We start from the raw sequence: 18,370 nt of genomic DNA, 5'->3' as shown, positions 1-18,370 counted from the left end.
TCCCACATAAATCCGTATGTGGATCCACACAGGCTGGATGTTTGCAGCACAGGCACATGTGCATCTCTGACGCTCCCGGTCCCCACGGGGGTGTCCGCAGCCGACCTTGGGCGCTCCGGCCGCGGGCACGGCGCTGCCCAGGAGCCGCTGCCCAGCGCGGGCTGCGGGACGCGGCGCGGGGGCTCCCGAGACGTTTCCTCCGCAAATAATTTGGGAAGGTTGATCTTGACAGTTACAGCAGGAAGCGTGTGGGAAGTGCCATGAGTAACCGGGCTGTGCTGGAGAACGGGACGTGCCGTGCCGTGCCGTGCCGTGCCAGCCGTCAGCCTCAATTCCCAAGCCCCCCGTTCGCCAGTCACAGCCCGGGACAGCAGCTCCGGCTGGATGTTGCTGCTCCTCCACCCCAGCCCCGGCGATTAGGGCTGAGCCAAAGGGATTGAAATGGGGCACAGAATTCCGGTTTTTTAATGACTTTATGAAAGTGCGTCACTAATTAGAGGCAGGAATCTCCTCGGAGCTGTACTGCTTAAAATAAAAACTGCAATACTGTGGGGACGCTAAGGGCCGGGTGGCTGCAGCGCGGGGCCGCCCCGGCTCCCCCCCTCCCCTTCCTCCGGGGTTACGCGGGGCGAGGAGCCCAGGGCCACCGGGCACAGGGCACGCCCGGCCCGCGGGGCTTCGCAGACGGGGAGGGACCCCAAAACCCGGCCGGTTTCTTTTTTTGAGGCGGCTGCGCCGCTCCGACGGAGGGGAGTTGCCATAGAAACGGGGGGAAACCCGGCGGGGGGGGCGGGGGGAGGCACCCGCGGCGCCGTCGCTTTAAGATCGCAGAGGAGGGAGCAAATTACGCAGCTGCACGGCTCGTCCCTCCCTCCCTCCCTTTTCCATCCATCCTTCCCTCCCGTCGCCATCCCTCCCTCCTCCATCCCTCCCTCATCCCTCCCTCATCCCTCCAGCGCTCCCGGCCGCCCCGCCGCACCCATGGAGGCCGGCGCAGGTGATGGAGGCGGGGGAGGGCGCGGGGTGCGGGGTGGGGCGGGGGGCACCGCACCGGGCACCGCACCGGGCACCGGGCACCCCGCCGGGCCCCGCGCCGTCGCTCACCGCCCGCTCTCTCCCTTCCCCGGCAGGTCGCTGAGCCCCCCACCCCGGCGCTGCCGCCCCCGACATCGGCGGGGCCCCGCGCAGGTGAGCGGTGCGGGCGCGGTGCGGGGGGCGCGGTGCGGGGCCGCCGTGACTCATCCCTTTCTGGCTGCAGTCCGGGCTGGGGGGAGGCGGGGGGCGCAGCCGGGGCTGCCAGCGCCGCTCCGCATCGGGGGGCGGGAGCGGGGGGGTTCCCGGGGCACAGGGGGCTCGGGGCGGGTCACGCATCGGGCCCGCAGCACACCCGCATTGCGTGTGCCAGACCCCCGCGGCACACGGCACAGCCGTGCTGCTGCACCAGAGCCCACGGCGTGAGCTGGACCCCCTGGCACGCACTGCACCCGTGTCTGACTCACCAGACCCAATCTTATGTACCCTGACCCGCACTGCAAACCCACCTGGACCCCCACCACACCCACCGGTCCTGCTGCACAGCCCTGGAGCCGTGTGACAGGCACTAGACCCACACAGCAGCACCAGCCATGCATTGCACTCACCAAAGCTGCACTGTGCCCTCCAGACCCACATCTCGTGCATCTGACCCACATTACCTGTACCAGACCCTCCCTGCACACCCCAGACCCACATTACCTGCACCAGACCCTCCCTGCACACCCCAGACCCACATCTCACACCAGACCCACATCTCATTGCACCAGACCCTCATCACACGCATCAGACCCTCCCTGCAATCACCAGACCCTCACTGCACACCCCAGACCCACATTACAGACACCAGACCCTCCCTGCATCCACCAACCCCATGTCACATGGACCAGACCCACATCACATGCACCAGACCATCCCTGCACACCCCAAACCTTCCCTGCACATCCCAAACCCACATTTCCTGCACCAGACTCTCCCTCCAAGCACCAGCCCCATGTCTGCTGCTTGTGCAGCAGCCCAAAGTGTCTCCGGCACCATGGGGTATTGCAGGAGCTGGGGCTGCTCTGCAGTTGACATTTTATTATTTAATGGCTCCGTGCTCCGTCTCCAAGGGACACAGGAACACCCCAGCGGGTTGGTGAGCCGGGTGTTCTGTTCTCTCCTCCCCACAAGGTCAGCGCTGTGGCTGCGCACAGAACCCACGGCTGGGTGCCTGTTCTGTTTATAAAATCCTTGTTCCCACCCTGGCTGGACAACAGGCACGCTGTGCTATGACCGTGTGCCCCAAGATGCAGATCCTGGTGGCGGGGGGTGCCAGGGTGGGGGTCAGAGGGGCAGTGCCCGTGCTCCCATCCCGGAGGTGCTGCGGCAGGCAGGGGATGCGGTGTGTGGGTAAAGTAGGCCATTCCAGCGGTGTGGAGAGCAGGGCTAATCCCCCGGCACCGCCGTCATTCCCAGCCCTCGCTCAAGGTGGATGGATGGTGGATAGATAGGGGAGACCTGCTTCCGCCGAGGCTCGGAGGGGAGGCGGGGCTGGTGCACTGGAAGCTGGGTTTGTCTTCCAGGTTTTTGCCTTTGTATCTCAAAGGAGTGGGCTGTTCCTTGTGCTTCGCACAGCTCGGCTCCTGCCAGAGCACCTCTGCAGGATGGGCTGTGCGGTGGGATGTCACCTCCATCCCACCCTGCTGACCTTCCTGGCCTGGGTGGGACCGCGGGGTCTGCATCCTGCGTGTCCCACTCCTGCTCTCATGCTGCTCCAGCGCTTGCCATGGAGCTCTTTTCCCATTTCCCTTTGGCTCCAGTCCCCAGTGAGAGCCCAGCCTTTGCCCTCTGCTCAAGCACCTTATTTTAGTTCATGAGGGCTGGGAATTGCCACCTCCCTGTTTGGAGTTGCAGCCAGGTCAGCTGGAAAAGTGATGAGCTGCATAACCCGAGCTTTCCAAATGGTGTCTGTTTTCCTGTAATCTCTGGATGTCAAGTCAGCATTTTATAACAAACAGGAGAATAAAAGGAGATGCTCCTGCCTTTTGGAATGGGATACAGCCACTCTTAGCAACATTGATTTTTCTGGTGGTGTTGCATAAACACCCCATGGGGTTTGTCTCTGCCCTGAGTGGATTTAGCAGTGGCTTGGGCAGTGCTGGGTTAGCAGTTGGATTTGAAAGTATTAAAGGTATTTTCCTACCTAAATGGGTCTGTGATTCCATGATCTCCCTCTGCCTGGGACCCAGGTGAAGCTTTGGGATGAACCCATCCACACTGGAGCAGAGGCTCCCAGCCTCTGGAGATATTGCCACATCCTTGTAATCTTCTTGGAGCAGAAGCAAAGCAATCCCTGTATCCCAGAAATCCCCCATGGCAGGAGGAGGAGCGGACACAGTCATGGATGTTTGCCCCCAGCTGCCCAGGTGGTGGTCCCAGTGCTGTCCCCTCCTGCACCAGGACCTCTGCCAGCCCTGGCTGCTGGATCCTGCTCTTTCCCATTGCAACCCAGCTTTCCCATTGCAATCCCAGTCCCTTTTCCAGTGCAAGCAGCCCTGGCATCGCCACTGGCCAGGAACAAGGGCTCTGCCCCACATCAGCTGCTGCTTGTTGGCCACATCCAGCACTTTGCTTATTTTTAGAGCGTAGAAAAGCAGAGCCAGTGTCAGGAAGGCAGGGTAGGACTTTGGGAGCCCATTTGTCCCCTGGAAAAACAAAGCTGTGGTTTCCCTCTCTGTGCTCCCTCTGCTTTCAATCTTGCTCACCCTGGGAGGCTGAAGATGTCCCAGGGGACCCATGGGGACACCACGATTCTCTCCCAGAGCTCTGCAGTGGGTGAAGCCGCTCTCAGACATTTGGGCTCAGTGCCACCATTGCAAAAGATTCCTCACACAGGATGTGCCAAGGGAAACACAGGAATCCGGCAGCAGGCAGCACGATGGGAGCCTCGACAAAGGAAGCAGTGAGCGAGAAATCCAGGGAAATGTGGCAGCTGCTGGCACAGCAGTGCTGTGCTGAGGGCTGACACTGGCAGTGAGCTGCAGGCTGTCACACCTCTCTGTTCCCTGTGGGCATGGGGTGAGCTGGCAGCAGCTGGATCCCTCTGAATCCCGCAGAAGCTGAGCTTTGGAAGCTGATGGGAGCAAATTCTTGAGCCTGCAGCCATGAAATCCTCAGAGGAACAAGCTGAGGAACTATCGGAGGCTTCACTGGGCCATGATGAGGATCTCTCCAGAGGTCCTGTGTCCCTGTTTCCCATGTGAGAAGCATCTAGGAAGGGCCATACCTGCCCAGCCTGGTTTGTCCATCACTGGCACAGCCAGGGGATCCAGCAAGGAGTGAGGAAGGGGCAGGATTTGAGGTGAAGAAACATCTTCTGTGGGGCAGTGATCCAGCTGGGCCTGGGGAAATCTTCCTGTGGGGCACCAGGGTGAGCCCCACTCTATCCCTGCTCTGCTATCCATCACTGTCACAGCGTGATCAGCAGTTCAGCAGGAGCTGGGCACCCACCAGAAGATGAGTGTCGCCCCCCAGGACAGTGGCAGTGTGGGGGACTGGTCCTGATTCTGCATCCCAGCCCTCTGTGGGAGATCCACTTTCTCATGCTGTAGCTCCAGCTGTTTCCTTACCAAGGCCCAGTGCTTTAATTTATCAGGAATTCTCCAGGCAGATTCCACTGCATGGAACAAACCCTGGTTTGTGCTGTTGTTTGTAAAAGCTCTGCCCTTCTGCTCCACGTGTGCTGGAGCCCCACAGGGAGTTTTGCTGTCAGCAGCACCAGCAGCACGCTGGTCTTTGCAATGGGCAGTGCCCACCCTGCTCAGCCCTCAGGCTGCATTTTGGGGGATTTGCAGGGTGCTGGAGCACTGCCAGGTGGTTTGCAGGACAATCTCTGGGTTTGGTGTAAGCTGGGGTGTCAGACTGGCCCGTGCTGGCATTGCCAGGCAGGAAGGGCAGGCACAGGGGTGCTGTGCTGAGCTGGGCCCCACAGCTCCCCCAGAATGGACACAAGCCAGTGCCCCCCAGGTCACCTTGGTCTTGGTCCATGGAGTGCCCTGACACCCCTGCTGTGGAGGCAGGCTGAGAGAGCTGGTGGAGCTCTGATGAGACCTTTAGAGCCTCTTCCAGTGCCTAAAGGGTTCCAAGAGAACTTTGGACAAGGACACAAAGTGGCAGGACACAGGGAATGGCTTCCCACTGCTAGAGGGCAGTCAGATGGGATATTAGGAAGAAATTCTTCCCTGTGAGGGGGGTGAGGCACTGGCACAGGCTGCCCAGAGAAGCTGTGGCTGCCCCATCCTTGGGAATGTTCAAGGCCAGGTTGGACAAGGCTTGGAGCAACCTGGGACAGTGAAGGTGTCCCTGCCCATGGCAGAGGGTTGGAAGGAGATTGTTTTCAAGGTCCCTTCCAACCCAAACCATTCTGTGTTTTTAACCCCCTGCTATGGGCAGGGATGCCACCCATGGACCAGGGTTAATCCTGGATTTCCCCTCACTTTCCTGGTGGGGCTCCATTTGGTGCTGCAATTACTCATCCTGGAGGTAATTCTGAGTGCAGATCTGTGATTTCCTCTGCCTTTAGTAGCCACATACCACATGGGAAGGTGTGTGCTCAGCTTTGTGCTGAATCTGCCCACCCTGCCTGTTCTGGGCAGCCCCTGGGCACAGTGAGGTTCCTGGGGACACTGGAGTGGCCCATTGACCCTTTGGGAATAATGACAATCTATTATCACAGATTAAATTCCAGACACCCTGGGTGCTGTGGGAGGCATCAAGCCTTGGTGTGGGCGCCAGGCAAGTCTGCAGCAGTGGGAGGAGGAGGAGGAAATGAGGTCCCCAGGCATGAGGGCAAACCCAGGTGTCCCCACAGAGCCATCCCAGGCTGTGGTGGTGGCAGCAGGGCCTGGGGTGTGCTGTGGGGTGCTCTCACAGCCCCATTGCTGGACACACACGTGCCATCTGCAGTGCTGGCACTTGCTGGGGCACAGAGGGACCCCTGCACAGAGCAGTGTGCCACGAGGGTGACCTTGACACGAGAGGGGAAGATCCAGGCCCAGCTGAGCTGATGACGGGCACCCCTGGCATTATACCAGATACCACTGGGCTGCAGAGAGAGGGTGAGGAATCAACCCTCCCAAATCTCCCTAAATCCCTGCTGGAGGTGACAGAGAATGCTGGAGGATGCTCCTGCCAGCCTGAGGCCGTGCTCAGCTCTCTGTGGATGCTGATTCACGCTGCTGCAGTAGCAGAGCTTGCTGCCCACTTGGGAGCAGTGATCCAGCAGGACAGAACACTGCCTTCCCCAGCCCAGGTCATCTCCAGGCAAATCCATCCCAGGTGGGAGCAGCAGGGTCCCCAAATCCTTCTTGCAGTGTCCCAGGGGTGCTGGCACCCCTCTGTCATGGGGCACTGTGCCTGCTGGGGCTTGGGACTTCATCAGTGCTCTGGGATTTTTGGTGCCCTGGTTTGGGGGTCAGGGAGCAGCAAATCCTGGGCAGAGGAGGGACCTGGGCTGGCCAGGGTGGGTTTTGAGGTATCCTGGAAGAAAAAAAAAATCACCTGGGGTTGCAAATGTAGAAGGCTGCCCTGGGGTGAGCTGGATGTGCCCCCCTTCCTGTGCTGCCTCCCCTGCTGTCCCACTGCTGGCACTCCCCTGGAGCAGGGCCAGCAGCATGGAGTGTTTCCTGTCACCCATCGACTGTCTGTTGGCAGGTCCCATCTCTGCACTGCTCTGCCAAAATCTGAGATAAATGCTGGCGTTGGGAGTAACTCTGGGGATGGGGGGGCCCGTGCTGCCCCCATCCCCATCGGTCTCTGGCAGTCTGGGAGCACAGTGGGGATCCCAGCAGTGCCATGGGGTGCTCAGCAGGATGTGGGTGCTGAGCAGATGCTTCCCTCATTCCCTCACATCCTGCGTGAGCCAGAGGTGCTGCAAGCCTCTGGATCTGGCCTATTTATTTACAGGAAGGGAGGCTCTGTGTTTCCCTAGGGATTAGCAGTTGCTTCATCCTGCAGGGATCTGTTCTTCCTCACCTGATTTCACTGCTGAATGGGGGATTTGCACTTAATTAAGGAAAAGCAGGCACCCAGCCCACTGCAGGGAGAGCTGCCTGGCTGGGTCAGAGCCCTTGCACCATCTCTGCCCCCAGTAATGCCCCCACTGCAGGCACTCTGTGTCCCTGTGGCATTGCCCTGCTTCCTGACAGGGATGGGCATCTGGGAGCAGGGGAAAATTGTCCCATGGTGAGAAGGGGGCTCCAGACCATGGGCAGGCATTTGCTCTGCTTCTGATCTGCTTTTTAAATTAAGAACACCTTGCCCTGTGCCCACAGGATCCTGGTGGGACCACAGGCATGCAGCATTCTGGCATTTCTGGGCTATGGGAGCCAAGTGGGAAGCCCAGCCCTGATGTTCAGGGCACGTTGTCCTCATGTGTCCCTGTGCTGGTGGCCCTGGGGACTGTACTGATGCCCTGGTGCCAGGGTCACCCCACATCTCATCAGGGCCATTTTCCTGCCTTCACCTGCTCTCTCTGTTGCCTTTGCCTGCAGTTCCCTGTGGCCAGGAGCCGTGGCACTGTGGCCATGTCCGTGCCGGGGAGCAGACGCGCGTCCACGGGATCACGAAGGTGAATATGCTTCAGCCTCTGGCCTCGGGACTGGACTCCAGCGCCTGCAGCCGGGATGAGACGCTCCCCACGATCCCCACACCTCCTCCACCAGCTGCCAGTCCGCAGCACCAGCCCCCAGCCCAGCTTTCGGGGGTTTGCATGGCACTGCCCGCTGCACAGCACTTCCCTGTCCGTGCATGCAGCTCCCCGAGTGCTGCACGCCCTGTCCCTCTGTCCGTCTGTGCCACGGCCAGGACCGACCCCTCCGTCCGTCCAGGCGAAGGCAGGCAGTGGTGGAGAGCACTGGGTTGGGGCAATGAAACTGGGAGGTATGTTAGCCCTTGGAAAATGTCTCCTTGAGCTGGTAAAGATAAAAAGGGAAAAGGCATTTGTTCCCTGCCAATGTCTCCATGACCTGGACTGCCCAAATGGAGGTGCAGGCTCAGCGTGGGCAGGGAGAACAGGCAGAGCTGCCCACGTCGAGGTGATGCTCTGGCAGATGTGGCTGGAGCTATGCTGGGACTGCTCCCAGGGGACTCTTATGGGGCACCCAAGGGGATCCCAGGGGCTCCCAAGGTCCTCAGGGTATAAGGATGCTGTGCCAGCATCCATGGGCTGCCAGGCCAGGGAAGGGGGAGCGGGTGGAGGACATCCCCCCCAGCCCTGCCTTTGTGCCCGTCGCCATGTCCGTGCGATTTTGATCCCTGCTGTTTGTTTTGTCCTTTTGTCTTGTGTGTTCTCGGTGTGGTGGTTGGCAGTCGCGGGGTTTATGGACGGAGTGGCTTTGCCTCCTTCTTTAAGTCTTCAGCGCCCTCAGCCACTCGGCCTGAGACACAGCCTCTTCTCCCTGCCTCCAGGCGCCCCTCGCCCCCCGGGAGGGACACCTACGGCACCTCCTCGCTGAGCAGCAGCAGCAATTCTGGCTCCTGCAAGGGCAGCGACAGCAGCCCCACCCCAAGGTAACCCATCACCCGTGGCCCCAGGGCGGCTGCTGGGTGCCCCCGGGCAGGGGCAGCAGTCCCGGTGCCGGTGCCAGCGGGGGCAGGAGCGCAGGGGCCGCTGCAGGAGGCTGAGCGCTTGGTGGCCGGGGGAGCCGGAGCTGCCGGAGCTGCTGCTGGTGTGTCTCCACAGACCCTCGCCACCCTCCTGCTGCAAACCTCTCCGCCGCCGTTGTCGTGTCGTCTCCCTCCCTGTCCCCCTGCCTGCCACCCAGGGCTCCCCCGTCCTCTCCCTCCGTCCTGCTGTGCCTGTGGCTTGCGCGCTGCACGCTCCCTCCCGCCGCTCCCGCATTCCAGGGAGCGCCCGGATCCTTCCAGGCCAAAGGCACGAGGGCAAGAGCTTCGCATCCATCCCCCTGTGCTGCCCGGCAAAGGTTTGGCAAGAGCTGCTGGCCCCCTGGAGCTCTGCGTGTGTTCGGGGCACAAACAGCCAGCACTGAGCACCAGCCCCAGCCCTGCAGGCACAGCAGCCCGTGGTGCCCTGCTCATCACCTGCCTGTGCCCTGACAGCCCCCAGAGGTGGAATCATTCTGGGAGGATCTGAGGGGCCTGAGGGTGACATGGTGAGCAGGTGCCATGTGTGCTCCCACTGCCATGGGGCATTCCAAGGCATGGATGCTTCTCACACAATGCTTCTGGACATGGCTAAAGGCTGCTGGGCTGATGGACACCGTGCAGGGGAGCTTTGGGATGCCTCCTTTCCATTCATAGGGAGTTTGGTCCACCCACTGCCATGCCAGAGCCACTTGTGCAGCTCTCATCTCCCCACATGCCTCCCAACTTGGCCATGGAGCCCTGGCCAGCCCCTGTTCTCTGCACTGTTCCAGGCTTTGCCCCAGAGATGTCACTTCATCTGCCCCAGTGCCAGTGGTGGCATAAGGAGGGTCCAGACGTGCTGCTGGCCCAGCCCAGAGCAGATGCTGGATTCCCTGATTTGCTCCCCATGGGCAGGACAGCCACAATCTCCAGACCTCCATCTCTGGTGGGGCCCATCCCACCCTGGGGTCTCCATCCACATCAGTTGTTTCCAGGAAGGTCTCTCTGGGCACACAGAGACCTCGGTGGCCCTGGTTCTGCTCATGGCCCAGCAAAGTCCCCAGCACCACAGAGCACTCGGCACCTGACAGCAGCACTGGTGTGTCTGGGAGCTGCACCCACCCTCCTGCCAGGGCACAGCACACAGCACACCCACCCTGTCTGTCCTGCCAGGGCACAGCACACAGCACACCCACCCTGCCCCTCTGACCAGGGCACAGCACCCTCATGCACTCACCCTGCTCCTCCTGCTCTCAGAGCTCCTTTGGGGTGTATTACAGGGCTGCACCCCAAGAGCAGGCCTTAGAACCCCTGGGTCAAGCCTGTGCTGACCCTGGCACTGGCAGTGGGTGACATCTGTGTCCCTGCAGGCGCTCGTCCAAGTACAACCTGTGCAGTGACAACCATGGGATAAAGCCACCGACGCCGGAGCAGTACCTGACGCCCCTGCAGCAGAAGGAGGTCTGCATCCGGCACCTCAAGGCTCGCCTGAAGGACACCCAGGAGCGGCTGCAGGACAGGTGAGCTTGTGGGAAGGGAGCTGGCACCAGCCATTGCCACCCACCGTGGCAGCTCCTGTCTGGGAGTGATCCTTCTGGGTTCTCAGTTCCCAGCATGGCACCTTGTCCTCGTGCTTGTGCCCAGCGACCGAGGGCACAGCTGTCCCATGGCACTGCTGGCATGTGGGATCTGGCACTGCTGCCTGTCCCACCTGGGAGCTGCAGATCTGGGGACTGGGGAGCCCCACATCCCACCTGCAGTGGCTGTGTTCTCCCCTCACCCTGTTTAAGTCCCTGCCATGCTTTTGCTGAATTTCAGCGTCAGAGGGTGGCTAATCCCCATCTGCTCCTCTCAGGCTTAGGCACGGCCCCGCCGCCGTGCCAGCTGCCACGCGCCTGCCTGGGGCACCTGCCCATCCCCACGCAGCCCTCAGGGGACCTGGGCACTGCAGCCTCTGGGGAGAGGGCTGAGCATCACTTGCAGGGGTCCCTGAGCTCCCACTGCTCCAAACAGTGCTGCTAGGGGGTCCTGAGCATCAGTCCTGAGGGTTCCCGAGCATAAATCCTGAAGGTCCCCAAATATCACTCCTGAGGGTCCCTGAGCATCCATCCTTGGGGTGCCTGAGTGTCACTCCTGAGGGTCCCTAAGCATCACTCCTGGGGGTCCCTGAGCATCACTCTGAGGCTGCCTGAGCCTCACTGCTGAGGGCCCCTAAAGCGTTGGATCCATCCCTTGTTCCCAGCTGGGAGTGTCACTGGGGGATCTGGGTGCAGCCCAGCGCTGGGCACAGAGGACAGGGCTGTCCCTGCCGCCCCCTCAGCGCCGCGGTGCTGCCCTCCCGTCTCCGCAGGGATGCTGAGATCGAGGACCTGAAGACGCAGCTGTCGCGGATGCAGGAGGACTGGATCGAGGAGGAGTGCCACCGCGTGGAGGCCCAGCTGGCGCTCAAAGAGGCTCGCAAGGAGATCAAGCAGCTGAAGCAGGTCATCGACACCGTGAAGAACAACCTACTGGAGAAGGACAAAGGCCTCCAGAAGTATTTTGTGGACATTAACATCCAGAACAAGAAGCTGGAGACGCTGCTGCACAGCATGGAGGTGGCACAGAACGGGGCGCTGAAGGACGAGGGCGCCGGCGAGTCGGCCGGGGGGTCCCCGGCGCGATCCCTCACCCGCAGCTCCACCTACACCAAGCTGAGCGACCAGGGAGCCGGGGACCGCAACGTGGGCGGCTCGCAGACCATCTCGCTGGACGAGGGTGCCGACAGCGGCTTCGTGGGCATGGAGGAGGCTCCGGGCCACACGGACCCGCTGGAGGTGGGGGGCGAGCCCGGCACCCGCCTGCCCCCCAGCAACACCTACGAGAAGGTGCTGGGACTGCGGAGCAGCGCGGAGGCGGGCGTGCAGGCCAGCTGCATGCAGGAGCGGGCCATCCAGACGGACTTCGTGCCCTGCCAGCCCGACCTGGACACCATCCTAGAGAAGGTGATGAAGTCTCAGGCTTGCAGCTTGGGCAGCCCCACGTCCGCCTGGGTCTCTGAAATGGAAGACACGATGCCCGTGCCCGAGCTCGCCAACCCCAGCGGGACCACGGACCTGATGGTGGCCGAGCCCGACGCCGCGGCGGCGGCTGCCAGCGCCGAGGGGGGCGTCCCCTGCAACCCGGCGGTGCGGCAGCCCCCCAGCGCCAGCCCCTCGGTGGCCATCGCCTGCGTGGCGGAGGAGGAGCTGATGGAGGTGACCGGCTGCGAGACCAACCCTTCCAAGAGCTACTGGAGCCGCCACTTCATCGTGGATCTGCTGGCGGTAGTGGTGCCGGCGGTGCCCACGGTGGCCTGGCTGTGCCGCTCGCAGCGGCGGCAGGGCCAGCCCATCTACAACATCAGCTCGCTGCTGCGGGGCTGCTGCACCGTCGCCCTGCACTCCATCCGCAGGATGGGCTGTCGCCCCGTCGCCAGCCCCGGCGGCGCTGCCCAGCCCTGACCCCTCCGGCGCCCTCCGCCCGCCCCCACGGACCCGACTGCTGATTGTAAAGCCCCGGCGTGGCACGGGCGGGTGGGAAGGGGCCGAGGGGTCTGTGGGTGCATCGAGGTGTGCTGCTGCCTCCCCCCCAGCTCCTGGAGGAGGGAAAGAACCGTTGTTGGAAGAGGGATGTTGGCACCCTGCGTCACCCCCCGCCGATGGACACCCCTGCCTGTGCCTCGGGCTGCGGGGGCTCCGGGGCTGCACCCGCCAGGGGGGCTCTCCTTCCATCGCACTTGCTTTTTGTTTGTCACCGGCTTGTCCCCGGGGCCGGCCGTGCCAGGGGCGGGGGGTGGCGAGGAGCCGCTGGCAGCGTGGGGCGCTGGGGATGCAGCGGCTCCTTGCTGCAGGTGCGGTGTCTGTCTGTGGGCAGGGGATGGGGGTTGCTGTCCACACACAGGGATCAGCTCCGGATGCCTCCCCGCACTGGGATGGAACTGGGCTGCAGATCACGCGCGGAGCCCCCCGAGGAAGCCGTGGGCTCTCCCTCCCTTTGCTTTGCACTATATTCACTTTTCTTTGGGTACAGACTGAAGCCCGGCTGTTGGGACTCTGGCTGCCGGGCAGCGGGACCCGGGGCTCCTGCAGTGCTGTCCGCCGTGATGCCGGTGATCCCACCGCCTGCTGGAGCTCGGATGCCTTCGCTGGGGTGCGGGCAGTGCCGTGCAGGCAGAGCCAAGCCCTTTGCCGCCCCGGCCCGCCCAAACCCCCGCTTTGCTGGCGGCCTCCGGTAAAAAATGCCTTTTTTTTGTTGCTGTTGAAACACAAAGACAGCAAGGATTGCTCAGCGGGGCTGTTGGGGCGCGGGACTTGGGGCTCCCCCGGGCGTGCCGCACTCCCACCCCACGAATGTCTGTGGTTTCTTCGTGACTTGAACTAACAGTGTTTCCCCCCAACCCCGACCCAGGCCCACTCCCCACCCGTGGGTGCCGCCCGTGGGTGCCCTGGCAGCCGGTGGCGCTCCACACGCCGGTGTCCAGCGGTCCCCAAAGGGGCACGTGCCACATCCTGCGTGCCCCACACTCCCCTGCATCCCCCTTCTGCCCGCTGTGCCCGTGCTGGGGGGCAGTGGGGACAGCAGCTCTGCCACCAGCACAGCACCAGGTGCTGGGGGAACGATCTGGGGAGCAGCAGTGTCCACCAGGGCAGATGTAAGTGGAGCTGGGATATTCGCCTCTCGTGCAATGTATTTGTGGATCTGTGTACACGTCTGTTAGGCTATCCAAAGCTTTGCCAAGAAATAAATGTAACGACTATATTTGAAAGACAAATCTATATAATATATTTTTTAAATACAGAACTGAAAAAGCTGTAACCCCCCTCTTCTTGTTTCCCCTGTCCTGTACTCGCTGTCTGTGGTGGATGTAATAAATGTCGCTGGGTCTGTGTCTGCTTCGGCTGGAGCCAGCCCTTGGCATCTGCCCTGAGGGGGTGGCCCAAGCAGGGACACGGGGACAGTGGGACCCTGGTACAGGACAGCTGCCCCATCCTTGCTGAGGAGAGGAGGAACCACCCAGCAGCCACCAGGCTCTGACAGGATAAAGGGTTTTGTGCCAGAACAGCTTCTTTGGAGGTGCTGTGGGGTCCTCTCAGCAGGGCTTCCAGCATCAGCTCCCGGAACAGCAGCGATGGTGTCACAGGTCAGGGATGGAGTGGTCCATGGACGACTTCACCAGCCCTGATGAGAGCCTGAGCAGAGGGAAGGGAGGTCAATGGGGGGAGCCCAGGGGTCCCTGTGGGGTGTGGGGGTCCCTGCAGCCCCACATTCTCACCGTTTGACCATGTGCTCGTAGATCACAGTAGGGATGATGGTCAGTGTCACCACGTTCCCAGCCCCTGCCAGCACCTCCATGAGCTGCTTATCCTGCAGGAGAGAGAGAGGGGGGTCCATGGGGCACCCAGCTTTGCTCAGTATCCCCCTCCCTCCTGGATTCTCTGGCCACATCCTGCAGCCCCAGGGCACAGCCCCACCTTCATGCCGATGACGTTCTGGCCGTTCACCTCGCAGATGCAGTGGTGGGTGAGGAGCCCGTTGCGGGCGGCCGAGCTGTCCTTGGCCAGCGACACAATCTTGCCCTTCTTCACCACGATGCCGACGTGGCCGGTGCTGTCCTTGTGCACGGTCACGGTGCGCTGGAACGGCCTGCGGGGGGAGCACCGTCAGTGCTGCCACCGGCACTGCCACCACCACCGGTGCCACCAGGACTCACCTGTCCCTCACCACCATGACAATGCCACCACCACCGGTGCCACCAGGACTCACCTGTCCCTCACCACCATGACAGTGCCACCCCACCAGTGTCACCAGGACTCACCTGTCCCTCACCACTATGACAATGCCACCACCACCGGTGCCACCAGGACTCACCTGTCCCTCACCCTCACCACCATGACAATGCCACCCCCACCGGTGCCACCAGGACTCACCTGTCCCTCACCACCATGACAATGCCACCCCCACCGGTGCCACCAGGACTCACCTGTCCCTCACCACCATGACGATCTTCTCAGGGTTGGCCTTCTTCAGGGCACGCTGTGCCTTGTCACTGCTCCAGCCCGCGCAGTTCTTGCCATCGATCTGCAGCACCTGGTCCCCAAAGCGCAGCCCCACCAGCGCTGCTGGCGAGTTGGCCTTCACCAGCTGCACGAAGATGCCCTGGGGACACAGTGGAGTGGTGGCATAGGGCTGGCACAGGGACCAGTGGCTGTGCCTTGCACCATGGTATGCCATGCCGTGCCATCTGCACCCTGCTGTGCTGCGGCACGCCGTGACATTTAATGCCACACACAATGGCTGTGATACACTGCCACGTCACGCTGCGCTCTACTGTCGTGCTTATGCCATGACACAGCCCCGTGCCAGCCCAGCCCCGTGCCAGCCCAGCTCCTCACCTGGTCGACGTTCTTGAGCTGCAGCCCCGTCTTGCCGCGCTCGTCCTTGCACAGGTGGATCTCCCGCACGCCCGGTTTGATCTCTGCCCGCCGCAGCCCCGCGCTGTTCCCGCTCAGGGGAGCCACCAGCTGGCCTGGGGAGGGCCCCACGGGGGTCAGCGCCTGCGGGGGGGGAGCTGCGGGTCAGCGGGGACAGGGGGACACCTCAGCCCCCCTTTGGGAGGGCTGCATGCCTTTCTCGGGCAGGCTGAGGAACCCAAGGGAGCCCCGTTCAGGCACGGGGAGCCACAAGGGGCAGGGAGCTGCCAGCCCAGACACCTACGGTGCTGTCCTCCGTGCCCAGGTTCTTCTGGATCTCCTCGCTGGAGAGCGCCAGCCCCATGTAGTTCTCCAGCTCGGCCAGGTTGGGGTACAGCACAGGAGGCTCTGAGGGACATACCGAGGGTGGTCTCAGGTCCTGGGGCCCTCAACCCACAGCCATGGCCCCCTCCACCCCAGGAGCCCCCTGGGACCGTGGGCCAGCAAAAAGAGACCCCAAAATCCCATCCCCAACCCATGCACTGAGTTGTGGGGGGGTCTCAGCTGAGCCCTCCCCACACTGAGCATCATTGCCCACCCAGAGAGCCCCTGCACAGGGTGAGCTGATCATGTCCCACCTTACCAGTGCCCGAGGTGAGCTTTGGCTTCTCTGTGGCCGCTGTGGTGGCAGAGGTGAGCTTTGGCTTCTCTGTGGCCACTGTGGTGGCAGGGGTCCTCACCCCAGCTGCTGCCTGTGCCTGCCAAGAGACAGCGTGCTCAATGCTGTGTCCCCAGCCTGGGGACCCTCTGAGGTGAGACCCCACAGGGCCCCATGGGGGTCTGCTCACCCCTGTAACGCTGCTGAGCTGGCACTGACCTGCAGGACCTGGTGGCCCTTCATGTCCTCCAGGGAGGGGTAGAGTGTTGCCATCGCTGCTGCTGCTGCTGTCTGGGGACAGGGAAGGGGCGGTTCAGGGACTGGGCTGCCTCTCTCCAAGCATCCCTCCCAGCCCGTGTACCGGACATGGGCTGTCTGTCACCTGCAGTCTCCAGTGTGACTCAAGGCTATGTCACCAGGGTCACCACCACCACTTCCTGGTGGCTGGGACACGGATGGCAGCTCCTGCTCCCCATGTCCACCTGCCCCACAGAGCCATCCCAACACCACCCACACAGGAGGGGGATATCCCACGGGAATGGCCCCTTTGCCCCTCATAAGACCCCTCTGCTCCCCATGTCCAGCTGGGGCCATTCCAGCATCACCCAGACACAGCACTTGAGGTGTCCCATGGGAACAGCCCTCATACACACCAGCAGCCCCCTCTGCACCTCATGTTGTGCCCAAGGCTGTGCCCCCAGACCTCCTCTGTGGCATCTTGTGCCCCAAAAAGCATAATCCAAAATTTATTGTGGCGAGGCCAAATCCAGACCCAGCTCTGAGTCCTGTGGGAACCAAGCAGGATCCCATCTCCAGCCCAGGGATAGCAGCAGCATCCAACAGACAAAACCTCCCAAGTCCAGCCCTGGCACTCCTGGACTCACCTGCCAACAGCTCCCAGATCCTTGTGACACCCTCTGCCTGGCCCCTGGGTTTTATAGCCAGGCCCAGCCCAGGGAGGGGCCAGACAGCCTCAGCTGATTGCACCCCCGCTAGGTAGGGCACAGGTGAGGAAGAGGAAGAAGAGGATGAAGGCAACAATGCACAGAGCCCTGGCACTGCAGGGGTGGGACAGGGATTGGATTAGGGACAGGGATTAGATTAGAGACAGGGATGACTTTCTGTAGGTTTGGGCATCCTGGGGGAGCAGGGATGGGACTGTACCCCCCCATGGTGTCCCCCTGCCCCACTGCATCCCCTCTCCTGCCACCCCCAGCACATGGCTTGCCCCCCCCCGACTGGGACCCCCCCCATTATCCTTCCTGGGCTCCCCAGGCCCTGCTGGGGGTGCAGGGGGTCCCCTCTGTGATTCCCTGCGTGGGTGGTGGCTCCTGCTGACACCTCTCTGCCGTGGCGCGTGGGGCTGACGCGGCCGTGCCCGCGATCCCGTGTCCCACACCCTTCCCCACGTCACCTGGGACACGTGCCAGCTGTGGGAGTCCCATGCTGCAGGTGGAGAAACTGAGCCAGCACAGAGCTCAGCTGGGGTGCCCGTGGCATCCTGCTGCCGTGGGCCATCACCATGTCACCTGCAGATCCAGCCCTCCAGCAGTGACATTCTGCTGTCAGCATTGAGGGTGCCATGGGCCACCGTGTCCCCAGGGGCGCTGAGGGCGCTTGGGCAGGCCTGGACCTGGTGGCACCAGCCCAGAGCTCCCTGGCACGGGGTCAGTCCCACTGTGGAGCCGCAGCCAGGCACGTCCCAGCTCCCTGTGCCTCCGCTCCAGCGTGCCAGGCCAGGAGGAAGTGTTTTATTTACTGCTGGTATTTTTAGCTGGATCGCGCCCAGCTGCCTTGACCAGCCCAGGACAAGAACAGTGCCAGTGGCAGGGAGAGTCCTACACAGACAGGGAGGATTGTTTCCTGGAGTCTGTTCATTTCCTAAACCCTCATCCCCACAAAACCACAGCTGTGGGGACTCACACCCCACCTGCGCTCATGGATGCTTCAGGAGCTGAGCAGGGGCTGAGGGCCCAAGGGCAGGGGGCTTCCCTCAGCCTCCCCCCTGCCCTGGCTTAGCCCCAGCCAGAAGCCATGGCACTGCCTGGCATTGGTTAATAATTAAAGCAAAAAGCTTTGCAGGAAGAGAAACACAAACTGGCCTCAAGCTTCCAGCCAGAAACGGCCACAGCAAAGGACAGAGCAGGGTGCTGGTGCCCCACAAGCTCCTGTTCTGCTTAACTGAGCTGCAGTTAAGGGCAGTGCTCGTTCCTGCAGGGCCCTGTGCAGGCACCAGTGCTCCTGGATGGATCCCAATGGCTGAGCTGCTCCTGCCCCAGGGCCACTGCTCCCTCCAGGACACATTACACACAAACTGCTTGGCAGCTGGGACAGACTGTTATTGATCGTGGCTGTGTTATCAGTTGTGGCACACTGATCAAAGGTTGTCAGCAGAGGAACCAGGCACTGGCCCTGAGCAGGTCCTACACACACAACACCCACAGGGCAGCAGCAAAGCCCAAAGCAGGTGATGTGCTGTGTCCCAGGTGCCATGTCCAGCTTCCAAAAAGCACTGAAATAAATCCAGAAAGGTGCAAGGAAAGGCTTCCCTGGAGCCGCAAGGACCATGAGAACATGCACCCATCTATCCAGTCCAGGTTGAGTCACAGCCACAAGGGCATGA

At 62.1% G+C, this 18,370-nt stretch overlaps 2 protein-coding genes across 3 annotated transcripts; one reads left to right on the top strand and one right to left on the bottom strand.

Moving 5' to 3' along the window:
* Positions 1 to 919: 919 nt before the first annotated feature.
* Positions 920 to 13,567, top strand: SNPH (syntaphilin). Of its 2 annotated transcripts, XM_064730078.1 has the most exons (6): positions 920 to 997; positions 1,131 to 1,188; positions 7,566 to 7,642; positions 8,383 to 8,583; positions 10,029 to 10,178; positions 11,009 to 13,567. In XM_064730078.1, the coding sequence occupies exons 3-6, from the start codon at positions 7,599 to 7,601 to the stop codon at positions 12,138 to 12,140; spliced, it is 1,527 nt and encodes a 508-aa protein (XP_064586148.1). In that variant the 5' UTR covers positions 920 to 997; positions 1,131 to 1,188; positions 7,566 to 7,598; the 3' UTR covers positions 12,141 to 13,567. The 2 variants fall into 2 exon arrangements, with proteins under 2 accessions (XP_064586148.1, XP_064586147.1); XM_064730077.1 differs by lacking the exon at positions 920 to 997 and having other exon boundaries at positions 1,137 to 1,188; positions 7,566 to 7,953.
* A 29-nt stretch (positions 13,568 to 13,596) lies between these two features.
* SDCBP2 (syndecan binding protein 2) lies at positions 13,597 to 16,667 on the bottom strand. Its single transcript, XM_064730079.1, has 9 exons — positions 16,632 to 16,667; positions 15,967 to 16,038; positions 15,733 to 15,847; positions 15,394 to 15,497; positions 15,072 to 15,233; positions 14,660 to 14,835; positions 14,151 to 14,322; positions 13,952 to 14,043; positions 13,597 to 13,868 (listed from the first exon to the last, which is right to left on the bottom strand). The coding sequence occupies exons 2-9, from the start codon at positions 16,018 to 16,020 to the stop codon at positions 13,814 to 13,816; spliced, it is 930 nt and encodes a 309-aa protein (XP_064586149.1). The 5' UTR covers positions 16,021 to 16,038; positions 16,632 to 16,667; the 3' UTR covers positions 13,597 to 13,813.
* Between the last annotated feature and the right edge of the window lie 1,703 nt (positions 16,668 to 18,370).

Source organism: Zonotrichia leucophrys, chromosome 20 (genome assembly GCF_028769735.1).
Source record: "Zonotrichia leucophrys gambelii isolate GWCS_2022_RI chromosome 20, RI_Zleu_2.0, whole genome shotgun sequence".
NCBI lineage: Eukaryota > Metazoa > Chordata > Aves > Passeriformes > Passerellidae > Zonotrichia > Zonotrichia leucophrys.
This window is presented reverse-complemented; position numbering and strand designations above follow the sequence as displayed.